Here is a 15,925-nt window from a genome sequence, read left to right as displayed (position 1 = left end):
GGTCCTGTTTTGGGTTATTGACCCACCCTGCAACCCTTCCCCACCAGGCTGGCCACCACCACTGACCCCCTGCCAGCCCCATGCAGAGACCGGCAGCAGTTCCCACTCTCCATGGGCGAGGGAGGGATACGCCATGGGGTCTGGCCAGGGCCAAGGGCAGAGGGACAGCAGGTCACATGGATCTGCCTGGGCCTCTGCTACCAAGCCTGCCTACATAAATTAATCAGAGTTAATTGGCTTTTAGGTAAGTCTTCTTCACAGGAGCTCTGCAAGAAAGACTTTGAAGTAGGATTGCAAGTGGCAAAACCTTTATTTAAACACACAGTGCTACACAAGGAAAGGCTCCCAGCCCCAGTGTCACTCGCTGCTCCCTTCAGCACAGATGTCAATAGGTTAAAATCTTGCTGGATAACTTTCACTTCCCATTAAGTGCACCCAGTTTATTTACATCTTGCTAATTACAAGAGACAAACAGCATTCACTAGAGGTGACACTTGACAAGAGCTGGCTGCACCCAGCAACAGCAGGACAGAAACTACTGGTGCCACAGAGCCTTTCCAAAACAAGGGAGTGTGGCCCAGCTCCCCCATCACCACACTGCCAGGATGGGACCACCCCTCATATTTTGGGAGGATGCAACACTCTGCAGAGGCCCACAAAGTGCATCCTCCAGGTCAGAGGTATGTATGATGCAAAATAACATCCCGTGCAGAGATCAACTGCTGCTACAGCTCTGCTTGGCACCAGCTTCCAGATTATTAAGAAAAAGGAGGGAGTTGTCTTCCTCCCCCCAGTCACAACCAAGCTGCTTTTATTGTGGGTTTCCAGCCCTCAGCTAAGCAGATCCATGCAGCACATTTAAGCTGTTAAGCTTGGCTGAATAGGGCTGCTCTGTGCGCAGCTGCTGCTCAGCAGTGGCCAACTTAGAACCACTCAAAAATATAGCCATATATTCATACAGACTCCCCACACCAAGAAAGGATTTAGACATTTTCCAGCTCAGTTCTCCAGTTAATAATAAATAATTGGCTCCAGAAACACAGCAGTGATCCAAGGCATGAAGAGGGGTGGGGGCAGAACCTGTGGCACAGCCAGTGCAAGTGCAATAGCTCATTCCTTCCCCGGGGCTCTCGGTATGCTACAGTGATTGAGCACTGTCCCATGCTCCTAAACTGGAGACTAAGGCAAGGTACGTGGCTGGGACAAAGGCGTGAGGGGCTGAAGAGAGCAAGCACAAAGCTCACCCACCACCACACTACCCACAACTGGACTTCTGCCAGGCTGTGTTGCCCAGCTGCTGGCAGGGCTTCACCCCAAGCCACAGCCCATCCTAGCCCCAGCGCCCAGCCCCAACAGCAGCTTCAGTGTCACTGGTGCAAGTGTCACAGGGCAGGGGGAAAGGAGATGATTGCAGCAGCAGGCACCCACTTCTCCAGGTACGAGTGCCCCACGAGCCCAATGGCCATTGCACACTGCTGGAACCAGTGCAGGCAGGCCCAGGGCGAGGTGCAAAGGACACACTGAGCAGCCAGGGAGCCTTTAGGCTTTTCACAGCAATCAAGAAAGTGGCAGCATGAAAAACATCCCTCGACCCCAGCCCCTGCTCTCTGTCCAAAACCTTTCCAACACCGCCTGGGGCTGGGATGCAGCAGGTGGAGGGGGATGCTCTGGGCAGGGGCACAGACAAAGGCTCCAGGTTTCCTACTCTTCTCACAGTTGGCTCAGGAAACAAGTGCTTGGGGAGAGGTGGCCCCGAGGCAGCCCCAGTGTCCTGCTCACCTCCGTCCAGGCAAGGTGAGCCCCACTGCCCCAGGGTCATTGGGCATCACGTGTAGTTGCCCGGGCCACCCAGGGGGATCACAAAGACAGAGATGTCATCGCCAGAGCCCAGCTTGTCGTTGGCCAGCCGCCAGCCCCGCTCCTTCAGCACCCCTCTGGACCGCACCACCAGCTCCTGGGCCACCATGGTGTACCTGGGGGGCACAGCACTGTGCAGCTCAGCAGTGAGCCCAGACCCTGCAGGCTCCCTGATGCAGCATCCTGCAGTCCCTAGCAAGGGAGAAGCTGGAGGAGCTAAAGGTGCAGGAAAGGGTCCCTTGGAGAGGAGAGATCTGAGCTCAGATACGCACATCCAGGGGAGCATTGCATGCTGCGGAGCAACAGCACCAGCCCCGAGACCAGAGGGAGATGCGGCCGTGACACTGCTCCAAGGAGCAAGGCCAAGGGAAGGCGTTAGAGAGCAGGACACGCTCATCCCGCTGCCCACTCGCAGCTCACCTGCACGGGTCATTGGGCTCGTAGCTTGTCAGCACCTCCATCACCACACCAGCCACCTCCTTGTCATTGGTGACATCCCAGAGCCCATCGGTGCCCAAGACCAGGACATCATCAGGGCAGTGCTCATACTGCGTGAGGTCGTAAACCCTGACCTGGCAAGCAACAGGACAAGAGATGAGGGTGAGGGGCAGAGAAGGCTCCCACTGCACTGGGCACACCACGGATCTGGTCACCCCGACCAGCTCCAGCTGTTGCAGGAACCCCTGGGCACGGAGCAGCCGGCAGCCAGGCTCACCTCTGGGAAGCAGGACAGGAAAGGCTTGATGTGGATGTTGGAGCTGAACACCTTGAGGTCGTGGTCTCCCAGGCCCCGCGTGACCCCAATCGTGGCCATCACCCGAGCCTGGAGAAGAGCAAAATCAGAAGAAAACTTTAAGCCACTTCATCCACCTCCATTCCCAGCTGAGAATCGGTGGCAATGGAGCGGTGACAGCACTAGCAAAACCAGAGCAAAACCAGGCTGGAAACCACCGATTCAGCGAGGGCAGGTGGGAAGCGACCCCTGCCCCCCCCCAGCTCCTGCTACAGCACTTCACCTTTTTGCCTTCCCCATAGATAAGTGGAAACTTCAGGTCATCCTCTTCTATCTTTTTGTAAGCCCTGGTTAAAATAAGCCAGAGACAACATATCATCAGGTGAAGGCTTCCAGCACCTCCCCTGCCCGCTCGGGATACAGCATCCCCCGGGACAAGGCCCCTTCAAGACCCGGGTACCCAGTGTGCCACAGTCCCCACCCCGCGGGAAGGGATGCTGGAGCCGGACAGCCACATGCAGTGGGACCCCAGCGCCGCCCCTCGGCACAGAGCCTGCCAGGAGGGTTGGGGGGTTACCAGCCGTTCATGTTTTGGTCTCTGTACAGCATCTTCCTCCCCAGCTCCTTGGGCTGGATCCTACGGGGGAACTCGAGGTGGGTGAACTCCTTCCCCAGCAGCTCAGGCCTCAGGAACGCCTGCGGGACAAAGCAGCGGCTCAGCCGCAGGGCCGGCAGAGCAGGATCCACGCAGCAGTGCCTGCCCTGCCGGCTGGCACCACCCGCAGCACCTCACCGGGCACTGTGGGACCTGCCAGCCTGCCGGGACCTCGGCTACGGCGTTTCATGGTGGGGATAACATCAGTTGCTCTGCTGCAACTCAAACAGGCAGCAGTGGTAAAGCAGCTTCAAAACACCCATCTGTGCTATGCCCAGAGGGGACAGCTGTGCCAACACCCAGCAAGAACGTGAAGCTTTTGCATGGAGAGTTTGGGGAAATAAGGACCTCTCAAAGGGATCAAAACCCAGCAAGTTCCAGGAGAAGCTGGAATTTGCCCAGGGGGGTCAGCTGCGAACCTCCCAGGACCCCAGGCTCAGCACAGGGCACTTGCCCGAGGAAAAGAGCCGACCGGTCTTTTCAGAAACCATGTCCCTGCTGTGGCTGTGACGAGGGACAAGAAGCAGCACAAAGCCCCTTCCCGGGGCAGCACCAGCAGCCCCAGGGCCTCCTGGAGCACAGCGTGCAGGGGACCAGGAACAGCGACAGCACTGGAAAATGCACATGGAGGAAGAAAGAGCTGAAAGAAAGGAGGAGAGCCCTTGGGAACATGGGAGGGTTTGGTGCAGAGGCAAGGAGACCCCCATCCTGCTCCAGGAAGGGGGGCCCTGACCACGGCCTGGGCACCGTGCAGCGGAGCAAGCGTGCGCCTGGCCCCCTGCCCATTGCAGCCGGCTGGAGAGGATCCCGCTCACAGCGGTTTCCTCCTCTCGGTCATTCAAAAATAGATTCAAGAAAAAAACGCCTCAGTGTTTTTCCAAGTACATTGCAAGCCAGGAAATCACATCCAGCAAGACCTCCTCCAACACAAACGCCTCCTCCTCTGTGCTGCCATCAGAGAGGTCTTTATAACCTTAAAAAGTCTCCCTGTGTGGCACAGGGGGGTTTGTCCAGGCCAGAAGGAGCTTTCAGGAGGAAAGCTAGAAACCCGCTAGCACACGTCAGCTCCCTGCCTCCCCAGGGAGCAGCCGGGGAAGAAACTAGGGCTCGGCGCAAGCGCTGCGGCTCCTTCGACCGTGCGAGGGAGCACGACGGGTGGAGGGAGCAGAGCCACACTCCTCCCGGTCACTGCGCAAGCCAGCCTGGTGCTCCCGGAGCAGCGGCAGGCGGTGCTCCCCGTTCCCCAGGCAGGAGCAGGACACGATGGACTGAAGCGTCTCCATGCAACCGCACCAAACCGGCCCCACGCCGAGAGCCCGGGATCCCCAGCTGACCCTCCAGCAAACCAGGGCTCCACCAGCCACAAGATGCCCCCACGCCAGTGAGCTGGGGCAGCTCCCTGCATCCCGGTGCCTCTCCCCAACCCAGCGAGCTGGCTGGGATGGACAAGTGCCATCAGCGTGTCCCAGCTGTGGGGCTGCCCGCAGCCCCTGGGACCCCACCAAGAAGGCAGCCCGGCAGGCAGCGTGGGGGGCTGGGAAGGGGCTGGGAGGTGGTTCAGCAGGAATGAGGTTAGAAGAAAGGTCTTTCTTACTAAAAACTGCAGCCTCTGCCTCTCTGTCTCTGGAGTAAACTCCCTGGACATTGGAATGATTTCCCCGTTACGGATGATAATGGCCCTGCAATGAAACATGGAAGGATGAGATTAGAGGAGAGGAGACATGACGGGGGAGCTAAACCTGGCTCTCCAGGGCTGGTTCCCTGCACAGCTGCCCAGGCAATACAACCCCTTCCCCTCCGCTGCCTGCCCTCTTCCCAGCCCCGACCTGGGGGGCTGCTTGCTGGCTCCACTGGCCCCATAGCCCCGGGGTGGGCAGGGCATGCCTCTCTCCTGCAGGAGACAGAGGCAGGGGGAAAGAGAAAAATGGAAGAGAAGCATGGGGCAGAGGAGAATGAAGCAGAGCAAACCAAAGGATAGGATATAGTTAGAAGAGGATCAGCACAAAGGTGCCAAGCCCTCCTTCAGAGGGGACCTGCACACAGGACAGGCAGAAATCGCCAGCAGCAGGACATGGGTGCAAGTGCCCAGCCCACACCAGCACTGCAGCTCACTGCTGGGGCCAGTCTGATTGTTTGATGTATTAAAAAAAAGTCTGATTATGAGATGTTTCTGGATGTCATGGCGGGGATTGAGGATCTGCAGCACTGGTGGCCCAGCTGTCCCACCTGCTGTCCTGCCTAGGGCTGCAGGTCTCCTCCAGGGCAGCAGGGTCTGGCTAAGCCCAGCTCTGGCAGTGTCCGATGCCCGAGGAGGGTACACAGACCCTCACCCAGAGGCATGGTTACAGCCTCAGGACCCTGTGCGCATGGCTGCTGCTGCCACGGAGGGGCCCAGCACCCAAGAGCAGAGGCGCAAAGGATCTCCTCCTCCTCTGTCCCAGAGCTGGAAGCACATCCTCCAGCCTCAGACAATTTACCAGAGCCTGTATTTGCTGGCCTGACACTGCTGAGGACAAGCTAACCCTGCAGTAAATACAGGGCAATTCAAACTAGCTTCACCCTCAGCATAAGGTGGACTTGCCTTCCTGCCGTTGCTTGGGGGTATGAACACACCCAGGCGCAATTACAGCAACGCACCCAAGGAAATGCATGTATCAGTCAAAATCCTTGGGCTCCAAGCTCCCACGGGACTTGTCTGCACATAGATTTGCATGTCCTTCTGAAACAGTTCACTGGTATGAAATGCACCCTAAAATGACTTCTTGCACATTTTTGAAAGTTTTGCTGAGGGCAATTTTCAGCTGCCAACTCACAGCCCAGGCCAGTTCTGGCAGCAGGGGCCAGGGTGTGATCCAGAGCCATCTGGGAAGCAGACAGGACGCTGCCGGGAAGGAAGGGAGCAAGTCCCAGATTTTGGAAGGTGATTCTGCATCCCCCTCTGTGCACCAGGCAAATGCAGAGATCGTGGCAGGGCACGCTCTCCCCAGGGCGCGCAGGCAGGCAGGGGACGGCTCTGCCCAGTCCTGCTTCCTCTGCCCTCCCCAAGACAGCCCAGCTTCAGGGATGGAGCCGGGCGCTCCTCACCAGCCATGCCTCCAGCACTGCCCTGCTCTACCGGGGTGCTTCCCGATTACCGGGTGAAGGACGGGGGCTGCCCTGCGGGGCCGTACCTGCTGTCGCCGGCATTGGCCACGTAGAACTTGCCCATGAGGTAGACGGCAGCCAGGGCGCAGCAGCCCCCGCACAGGCGCTGGGACGACCGCTCCCGCTCGATCTGGTCGTCCTGGGAAGACAGAGAGCAGCTCCAGGCAGGGCGGGAGGCCCCGTGCCAGCAAGTAAAGCTGCAAGCAGCCCAAAATAGCACCCGGCTGCTCCGGTAGCACCTCAGCTGCTGGCTGAGCCAAGAGCCTGCTCCAGGTGGGGAGCAGCGGTCAGCCGGGGCCCGGGCACCTTTCCCCACACAGCCCAGGGGCAGCTGCAGGGCTGGGGGGACGGGGGTCCTGCAGTGCAGCCGGGGGCATGGCTTTACCAGGGCAGTGGAGCAGGCAGGGAAGGGCAAGACAGGAGGGGAGCAGCTGGGACTGCTGGAACCAAGTGCAATGGTGCCTTCTGCACCCCTACAGGCCTGGAGCCCAAAGCCTCTGCATCCTGACACCCAAAACAGGGGAGAGCACTGCAGTGCTCTCTCCAAGACCATCCTGCTAGGAGCCATCACTGCAGCCCCCTCCTTGCTGCAGAGTTGCCTTTTGCAGAGGGGACAAGCCAACGCAGACACAGACAGCAGAGATGCTCCCAGGGGATGCCCTGGGCATCCCTGCAGGCAGGGGCTCACTCACCATGTGCTTAAAGGCGTTCTCGATGGCACCAATCACGAGGCTCTCATGGGAAACCGCTTTCTCCAGGTGAAAGCGTGGCACAGCATCGTTGGGGACCTCCCCATCGTCCTCTGTGAGGGACACCCGGCTCGACTCTGCAGGGCCAGCCCTCGTGTCGTGCAGGAGGCAGATGGGAGGCGGGGAGGGGTCCTGCAGGATGTCCACGAGGTCCCGGAGCTGCTCACAGATGTGCAGATGGAGCCTCTTGGATGCCATGACAGCAGCACCGCTGCCTGCATGGCCATCAAACAAGGCCCAATAGTGGAAATAAAAACCCTTCCTGCCCTGTGGGGAGAGAAAGGAAGGTTAAGCGAGCCTGTGAGGAAGCAGACAGAACGGGGAATTTGGAGCAGCTGGGGTCACCAGCTGAGGACAGTGACGCATGACTTTGCCTCCAGCTCACAGGTGCCAGCCCAGTGCAGGCAGGAGCAGGCAGGGAGCTGATCAAGGGTATCTGGACACAGCTGGTCCCTGGCTCGAGCCCAGCCCTGCCTCAGATACCTCGTGCTGCCAGCAGCACATCTCCAGCAGCCGGTTGCCCCAAAGGGGAGGCATAACTGGGCCAGTGCGGTAGCCACCTCTGCAACCCACCAGGGCACATGGGCCAGCGGCCTCCCCGGGCCGGCAGCCTCCCTGGGCCAGCCAGCCCCAGTGTAGTCCAGTGGGTACGATGGCAGGAGGTGGCAGGGAGCAGGGGCAGCACGCCTGGGAACCGAGGGAATCCCTGGGGAAGCGGTGGTGCGCACGCATCTCCACATGCCCCATCTCACGTCCTGCCCCTGGGCATCCTCCCTGTCGCGTCCCTTCCTGCGCACACCATCCCGGCTCTTACCCCGTCCAGCTCCCCGCTGCTTTCCCTGGACGGCGGCCGGCCCCTCAGGCTGGGCCTCCTCTCCACAAACACCACCTCGCAGCACGCCTGGTCCTCATTGTGCTGACTCTTTCCCGCATTTATCACCCTGCCGTGAGGAAACAAGGGGTAGAGGCTCTTTCTTTCACACCACGCTCCAGCAGAGGCCACCCCGCAGTCCCTCGTCCCTCCCGACCGCCACTCATGCCCCCACATCCCCAGGGATGCTCTCTGCAGGTGCTCCTGTCCTGTCTGGGGCAGCAGCAGCCGGGAAAGCAGATGTCCCAGACCAGTGGCATGGGTTGATCTGGGGCCAGCAGCAGTGTTTGCTCCCACCAGCACAGCTGGGTCCAGGGGAGAGCGGCCCTCCAGGCACCCGCCGAGGGAGGTGACCAGAAAAAGGTGGGTTTGCTGAAGGTCCCCACTGCTGCCCCAAGCAGAGCGATTGCCTGAAAACCTGCACCAGCCTCAATGCACACACACCCAGCCAGGACTCACAGACAGGATTACAGCCTCATCCATATCCCATCACACCCAGCACCTCTCAGACAGAGCAGGTGCCTCAGAGAAGGAGGGGAGAAGGTGATGAAGGTGAAACCAGCAGAACTTTTGCAAAAAGAGTCACACTAACTTTCCACAGCCTATGCTGGCACAGCAGATTCCAGGTCTAGATTGCAAAACCTGCTCAGGGGAGGAAGCTGTAAACATGCACAACAGGATAAGCTCTTTGGGTACAGACTTTTCAAGTGGTTTGCAGAAAGAAGTCTTGGGAGACAGAAGAGAAGTCTTGCTGCTGAGCAGAGGGTGGTTTCTGCTCCGGGTGGTTTTTGCTCAGGGTACTCCTACCCCAGTATCTCCTGGGGCAAATTAACATCTCAAAGAGCTCCCTAGGTTATCGGGAAGATCAGCTTGAGCAAGGGATGCGGGAGCGGCCTGACAGCACTGAGCAGCAGAGGTGGTCTTCAAAGCCTGACCTTCCCCGCTAGCCTTCAGTTAAGGGTGAAACTCGCAGCGAGTAAAAGGAGAAGAGAATCAGGCCCTTGAAGGGGAAGTCGAAATCTGGTCCCGCTCCCAAGACAGCTTCGATTCCCTCCTCCCCCCGAGTCCCGCAGCAGCTCCTTCACCCCTCGGTGTCGGTTCCCCAGCAGTGACACCGGGTATCGCGCGGCTGAGTGCGGAAAACAAAACGGGCAGAGGAGCCCGAAACCCTCGGGAATGGGCAAGAGCACGAACCCAGACGGACGGCTTTCCCGTCCGCAGCCGTTTAAAGAGCAAGCTTCCCATCGGCTGCCTCTGAAGAGCCAAGCGCAGCTCACGGCCGGCTGCCCGCGACCCAGTTCGGTTCCTGGGGACCCCGCTCCGGTGCCGAGCGCTGCCAGTCCCGTGCCCGTTCCCGTCCCGTCCACCGCCCCCCCCCCTCCTCCTCCTCCTCCTCCCCGGGGCTGCAAAGCCCCCGGCCGGGGCGCGTCCAGCTGCGGGCAGCCCCGGCCCCGGGGGGGGCGGCCCCGGCCCCCGCCCGGCCCCGACCCCGACCCCCGCTCACTCGGCGTAGCCGGTGCTCCAGGGCAGGCGGCGGCGGCCGTCGCGGGGGCTCTGCACCGCCCGGCCGGCGCGGTCGTCGGCGCGGCGCAGCTCCTCGGGCGTCAGCTGGAGGAAGGCCGGCCGGCAGAAGGAGGCTCCCGCCGGCGACCCCCCGTCCCCGCCGCCCCGGGGCTCGGCGGGGGGCTGCGCGCCCGCCCCCAGCCCCGCCACCAGCTGCGCCACGGCGGCGCGCACCCGCAGCAGCATGCCGGGCCGGGCCGGGCCGGGCCGAGCCGAGCCGGGCCGAGCCCTCGCCGCGCCCGCCGCCCCGCCCCGCGGCCCGCTCCGCCTTCCGCCCCGGCGGCGGAGGCGGGGGGACGGGACGGACGGGACGCGGCGCCGCCGGCGCGGCTGCTCGGCACCGCGGCGCGTACGCGCATCGCCCCGCAGCGACCGCGCCGCCGGGGCGGCAGCCGGCGCCGGGCGGAGGGCGAGCCCCCCGCCCCGAAACGCGCCCGGGGGGGGGGAGCTGGCCGCCGCCGGCCCCGGAGGGACGAGCCAGAGCGGCGCAGCGCGGCGGCTGCGAGAAAGGCTTTTACCGGCGGCGGCAGGCAGAGGGAAGGCGGGGAGACGGCTCTGCGGGAGAGGCAGGGGCGCCCTGCCCACGCGTGGCCGGTCCCCCTCCTGCGCTTTGCCGGCAGAGGAGCAGACGGGCTTCCCGGCTGGATCTTCCCGGGGCTCCGGCAGAGCCACCTACTCCGGTACGACGTCCCCGGCCAGCGCCAGGTGCTTCGTCACGCTCCCTGCGCTCGTCGGCGAGGCCCACCCCGTGCGCGGTCATGCCAGGCTGTTAATAAATAGCCAACCGGCAGAGGAGCGAGGAGTTAACGTGACAGGACCGAGAGCCGAATCTCTCCCTTCCACGCAGGCTGCTGCACTCCCGCGCCGATCAGGATGCGGATTCAGCTGACCCAGAACAACACGTTCCCGCTGGCGGGGAGGGGAAGAGCTGCCAGTTTAAACAGCATCACCAGCTCAGCCCAACCTCAGCACCTCCCTGCCTCTGGGTTCCTATGACAACAAAAAACCTGCTGAAATGAAAAAGCACAGTATTTACCTACCATAAAGTAAAACTGAGGCTATTTCCTAAGACACGTATGCCCCAGTGCTCTCAGCTCCCCAGAGGAACCATTTATTCTTTTCCATGCAGGGCTTCCGCATTGCAAGGTCTGAGCAGAAGCAGGGCTCTCGCTGTCAGCTCTGTAAAGCTCTCCATGCTTTAGCTACCTTCTTCAGCTAGAGCTCTTCTAACTGCAGCAGACTATTAGGATCACCTTACAGAAGTTGCTCAGTACTCCCTATATTCCCATCTTCTAACCCCTAGCTTTAAGCTATTCAGTAGCCTGCCTTTCTTAAGGTCCTCACACACCCAAACTCATACCCCCGCTCCTACCCTGCTTTCTGCTCGCACACCCCTATTTGCAGCTGCTGCTTCATTTCCTGCCTTGCTTTGCACCCACTGCTCACCTGGGTGTCCCAGCTGTTGCTCGGCTCCAATTAAAGTGTTCCCTCATAAATATGTCCCTGCTTCCCCCCGTTATTACAAAATTGGGGGGAGGGTTAGGAGTGCTGACCTGCAGCTCTTTGAGTTGGAAGTATAGCTAGGACACAGGCAGATTTATCAGCAGGTATGTGTATGCTGCTTTGTTACGTCTCCTGTTAGTGGGTCAGAGCATGCCATAGGTTCTCATTATTAATCCCGGTAATTCCTGAACTCCTGTAGGAGCTGCTCTGCTGCCAGCTCCAAGCTGCCCAGGTAGGAGCATCCCCTCGCTGACAGCTTTTACTTTTCCTCCTCACAGTGCCTGTGCCCCCTTCCCCAGCTGGAACTGGCTGTGTTTGCCCCTCGGAGGGGGCTACGGCCGCCCCCAAGCCCCTCGCTGCCCCAGCAGCACCTCTGCCCTCCATCATCCCTTGATCCTGGGGTCGGGATCTGGCCGGGGGGGGCTGCAGGGAGCCGAGGAGGCGCTGGATGGCGACACAGGCTGCGCTACGGCCCCGGGACCGGCCGGCCCCCCCCGCCCCCCCGCAGCGCGCTGGGCAGAGGGAGCTGCCGGCCAGGGGGCTGTGCCCGAAGGCAAGTCCGTCACCCCCCCTCCTGCCCCTCTCTTGGCCGCGGGGAGTCTAGCTGCCTCGTACGAAGTATTTCAGAAGCCCCCGGCGCTCCCGGCTCGCTGCAGCTCTCCGCAAGCTGCTCGGGGGTTTGTCACAGTGGGGGGGCAGGGACCCCCCCCCGTGGTTTGGCTGGGTTTGCAGCCCCGGCACGTGCACTGGTTACCCAGCTTCGCGGATTTCTGGCACTGGCTCCCCATCTTTTTTCCCCGTGGCCCTCCAGTGCCTTCTGGCTGCCTGCGTGCTCTGCCAGCCTGGACCCCCGAGGGGTCGGGGCAGCTGGGAGCCCCGGGGCTGCCCCAGCAGGGCGGGGAGCTGTGGTGGACAGGGGAGCGGTGGGCAGGGGCTGACTGGGAGCAGCTGTGCCAGCCCCGAGGCCAGCACCCCTCTGGTCCCAATCCAGCAGCCCTGGGTCCTTTCCCTTTGCTCCGGATGCCTTCCCCCTTACGGTGTGTCGGCCCTGCTGCTGGTCACACGGCGGGGGGGGGGGGGGGGGGGGGTGTCTCAAATATTATGAGTGCAATATCCTTTTGTTATTAAGGTTGGAAATCACTGGATTCTCCAGGGAATGCTTCTCCCCTCTGTAGGGCTGCCAATCTGCCCTGTACTGCTGAGTCATGAGGATGCTTTCCTTGGAAAGAAAGAAATGGCAGTTTCCAAAATGGCTCATGTGTAAGGCTGATCCTGTTTTGTATTTGTTGTTTCCGTTATGCTGAGTATTGCACAGAAAGAATGGTCTGACATAAAAACATGCTGTAAGAATGCTCCCTGAAACAATGCAAGGCTAATAAGTGTTTTCCAAGAAAGAGGGCTACATTTCCTCCTATTCATCCTGCCTGCCAGTTCAATGTGAAGTTTCCTCCTCGCCTGCGTGGCTGGTGTTCCCCTTCACAAGTCTGTCTGGCACAAGACCTGTGCATGTGTCTGGGGACGCAGACAGTTACGGACTGAGTCACACTACCAGCTTGGGGAGGCAAATGCCAGTAAATGGCCACTTCGGGCGTCAGCGGCTCTGCCCTTTGCCCTTCCCACCCCTCAGGAGTTCCTGCCTGGGAAGCCTGTACTTTCCCTGCTTCCCTGTCTTGCCCAAAATGTCTCTCCCTGTCTGAGCCCAGGGCCAGGCACTCACCCTCCATGGGCATGGCTTCAGGTGAGCCTTCAATGCTCTACTTGGCAGACCTGCTGTCCTGTATGATTCCTACCAAAGCCACCAGCTTTCTGCTTCCAAACTCAGCTCTGGAGATGCTGCTTCATCCCCAGGCTGTACTGAGCTATTTTTAGCAGCAGCACTCTTCAAGTGGGTGCAAAGCTGGGGAGACTTTCTCCTGCAGCCTCCAGAGCTGTTGGGATTGCTCAGGCTGACCTAAACCCAAGGTTTCTGTGTAGCTTGGCATCACTTGAGGGTTTCTGCTGGACCTCAACACTGGCGTTTCCTTCCCCTCTTCAGCTGGGTGCTTCCCTGCCCCCCAGCTCCTGGGAGAGGATAAACTCTGGGGTCCTCCCCTCCCTCCTTCATTGCAGAGGGTTTGCCTATGCAGAACAGAGGAGACATAAGGTTATGACATCTTCTCTGTTTCTGGACAAAGCTATGTGAAAATGGTAATGAAAATGCTGCCTTTTAATTTCTAGTGGGGGGACTGGAGGAACAATTTTCCAAAGCCTTTTTTAAATGAAAAGCTTTATTTCAAAGGAGTGAAGATTTTAATTCCTTTGGAAAAGCCATTTTTCTTTGAGAAGGCCAGCCCTTTTGCTGGTTCTACCTGTCTCTGTGGGCAAAAGGAGCTGAGCTCATCAGGGCAGCAGCCACATGCGCAGGAGGAGGAAGCAGCTGTGCATGGGGAGCACTGGCACCAGGACCAATGCCACCGCTGCCAGCCTGCTGCCATTATAAACGCCAATTTAAAAACTAGCAACACAGGAATTAGGCTTAAATTATGCTATTTTGCTTAATTTCTCATGCAACTGCTTAGCATTACAAAAGCCTTTCTAAGTTTCGTCATTCATCTATGTTGCTGAGCCCCAGAGGAGGTAGGATGAAGCCAGGGATATTTCTATGTGAAAGAATGACATGTTGGTGGCATTTAAGCCAGAACAGAAGTAAATTAAACATCTAGATCATAAAAGTACCAGAGGATGTTTTAAAATCGGCTCTTTGCAGCAGTGCATTAGTTGACTGCACAGCTTTACTGTGTAATGAGCAATATATTAATTTATAATTAGTGTAGTACAGTGAAGCTCAGCAAATACCTCTGTGCACTCTGGATAATTCATCAACAGAAGCAGCAGCTCTTAATGGTTTCCAAGGTTTGCCTGTCCCCCGTAATTGGGAAGTTCAGAATTTATTGTTATTTCTTTCAAGCGATAATTTGATCGCAACCACACATCTTTATTCTGTGTCTGTTCCTGCTCGAGTGCAGAAAAGCCTTTGGAGCGTTGCAGCTCAGGGTGCGCGTGTGACCTCGCTGCAGGTTGTTGTAGTCAGCGTTTTGCAGACCAGATGACCTGGTGTTGGTGCAGATTTCCTATAGGCTTTTACCCTCACCTGTCCCCGCTGCAGAAGGGGAGGTCAGCAGGTTAACCTCCTTGGGTCACTTGGCTTTTCCCCCTGCTGCTGCTACCAAAACTGCCTTACCCCTTTCGCATCGCCCAAGGGAACTTCATGTGAAATTCTGCTCTCAAAGGCTTCATGAGTCTCCTGTTCTTGTATAACATCACCTGACAGCAGAAATACAGAAGGACAATAATAAATGTGTGATAATAAGGCTAACTGGAATTTATGAAGCCTTTGGGGATTCTATTTTTCAGTTTGGAAGCTCAGACCCACATCCCAGAGGATGCAGGGACCCTGAGTGGTACTTGTCCCTGCCTGTGCGGCGGGTGCCCAGGCTCCCCAGAGATCCTCCCTCCTGTACTGCTGTATTGTCAGGCTGGGAATCTGCACAGAAATTCCCTGTTGTCAGCAAAGTCTTCTGAAAAGGGAACAAAATCCTCAGAGCTGGGTACTGGGTGCTGAGACAGCCTGGAGACATCAGTGCCTTCTCAGAGGAAGGGGATAAATAAGTGTGAATCTTAATTCAGTGACCCACTGAAAACAGGGTGTGACAAATCCTCCCCAGGAATAAAATGTCAGGACTTCTGCTTTTTCCAACTTTAATAAAATAATTTGAATGCCTCTGCCTATTAGCAGCTGCAGGTAAGTTGATCACACTGAGGATTTAAAGTCTTCTGGTGTGCCCATCTGCCTCGGTATAGCCATCTAACCCAAGCCCTTGTCGCAAACCCAGAGTTGTTTTCCTGAAAAAAAGCCGGTTGGTTATCTAGACAGTGCAGAAGGGTTCTGGGTATGTTGGCAGCCACCCAGTCTAAGGGGAAGTGATTTCCTACATGGTAGCAGGAGTATTCATCACTAAGATTTTCCAGTGCAGTTCCTTTCCTGCCAAACTCATCTTGTTATGGATGCTAAACTCTTCTCCCTGCTCCCAGTAAAATAACAGGCTCCTTGAAGAGCCACAGCCAGGGAAGAGAGCAGTGCTGAAGGCTGCTGCTGGACAGTCGAACAAGAAGTCAGGAGGGAGGAGGAATTACGGTGTTCACTTCCAGCGGAATTTAAATGAAATCAGTTTTACTGAAGTCTTAATTCTTCCCCTGCATTGAAATTGAAATGCTGTGATCTGGAAAGCAGCAAGTTTGTATTTCTGTACCATTACATCAATGAAGAGCTTGATTTTTGTAGTCCTCCTTATTGAATAATCTGGCCTAATTTAATTGGAATTTGGCTGGTGTGAAAAGTAGTTTTGATTGCATTTGCTCTTGATCATTTCCATTAAAACTTTGTGATCTGAAAAGTAGTACGTTTGTATTTACTTATCATAGCAATAGAGACCTGAATTGGCAGACTCTCTATCAAATTACCTGATGAATATAAACAGCAGATTTAATTTAGTTTTGTATTGATTTTTGCCATTATTATTAAAACCCTCTGCTCTGAAGAATGAGATGCTTGTATTTCCTTAATATCTTATTACTGGGGTTTGGGTTAATCTTGTAGAGCTTTTCCCTTTTCTTTTGAGCATCCAAATCTAATTAATTGGAATTTAACATACAGCAATTTTGACTCTAAAGGGGGAAAAAGAACTTATTTCCCTCAGGTAAAATAGCAAAGAAACCTATTCTTATCAGGGGCCTCTTAAAGCCGGGGTGCTTTCCCCTGGCTCCCTATGTGCATTTTGGGGCGACTCTTCCCCCAGGGAAGAGGCCAAGGT

The 15,925-nt window shown here is 57.6% G+C and overlaps 1 protein-coding gene across 2 annotated transcripts; it reads right to left on the bottom strand.

Moving 5' to 3' along the window:
* Positions 1–291: 291 nt before the first annotated feature.
* On the bottom strand, positions 292–10,452 carry PPM1J (protein phosphatase, Mg2+/Mn2+ dependent 1J). Of its 2 annotated transcripts, none has more exons than XM_075055260.1 (10): positions 10,091–10,452; positions 7,953–8,079; positions 7,082–7,405; positions 6,416–6,528; positions 4,840–4,924; positions 3,168–3,286; positions 2,874–2,937; positions 2,573–2,680; positions 2,278–2,429; positions 292–1,973 (listed from the first exon to the last, which is right to left on the bottom strand). In XM_075055260.1, exons 1-10 carry the CDS (start codon positions 10,330–10,332, stop codon positions 1,826–1,828), a joined length of 1,482 nt encoding a protein of 493 aa, XP_074911361.1. In that variant the 5' UTR covers positions 10,333–10,452; the 3' UTR covers positions 292–1,825. The 2 variants fall into 2 exon arrangements, with proteins under 2 accessions (XP_074911361.1, XP_074911360.1); XM_075055259.1 differs by lacking the exon at positions 10,091–10,452 and adding an exon at positions 9,514–10,018.
* Positions 10,453–15,925: the final 5,473 nt, after the last annotated feature.

The sequence above is a fragment of the Buteo buteo genome, chromosome 23 (genome assembly GCF_964188355.1).
Source record: "Buteo buteo chromosome 23, bButBut1.hap1.1, whole genome shotgun sequence".
Taxonomy (NCBI): Eukaryota; Metazoa; Chordata; class Aves; order Accipitriformes; family Accipitridae; genus Buteo; species Buteo buteo.
This window is presented reverse-complemented; position numbering and strand designations above follow the sequence as displayed.

Bases quoted from the DNA above. Each gene is read 5' to 3' on its own strand.
- PPM1J (XM_075055259.1), bottom strand. From the start codon at position 9,758: ATGCTGCTGCGGGTGCGCGCCGCCGTGGCGCAGCTGGTGGCGGGGCTG. The intron at 6,529-7,081 runs GTGAGTGAGCCC...CTGTCTTCCCAG, and splicing joins AGAACGCCTTTAAGCACATG to GACGACCAGATCGAGCGGGA. The intron at 1,974-2,277 runs GTGAGCTGCGAG...TGTGCCCCCCAG, and splicing joins GAGCCCAATGACCCGTGCAG to GTACACCATGGTGGCCCAGG.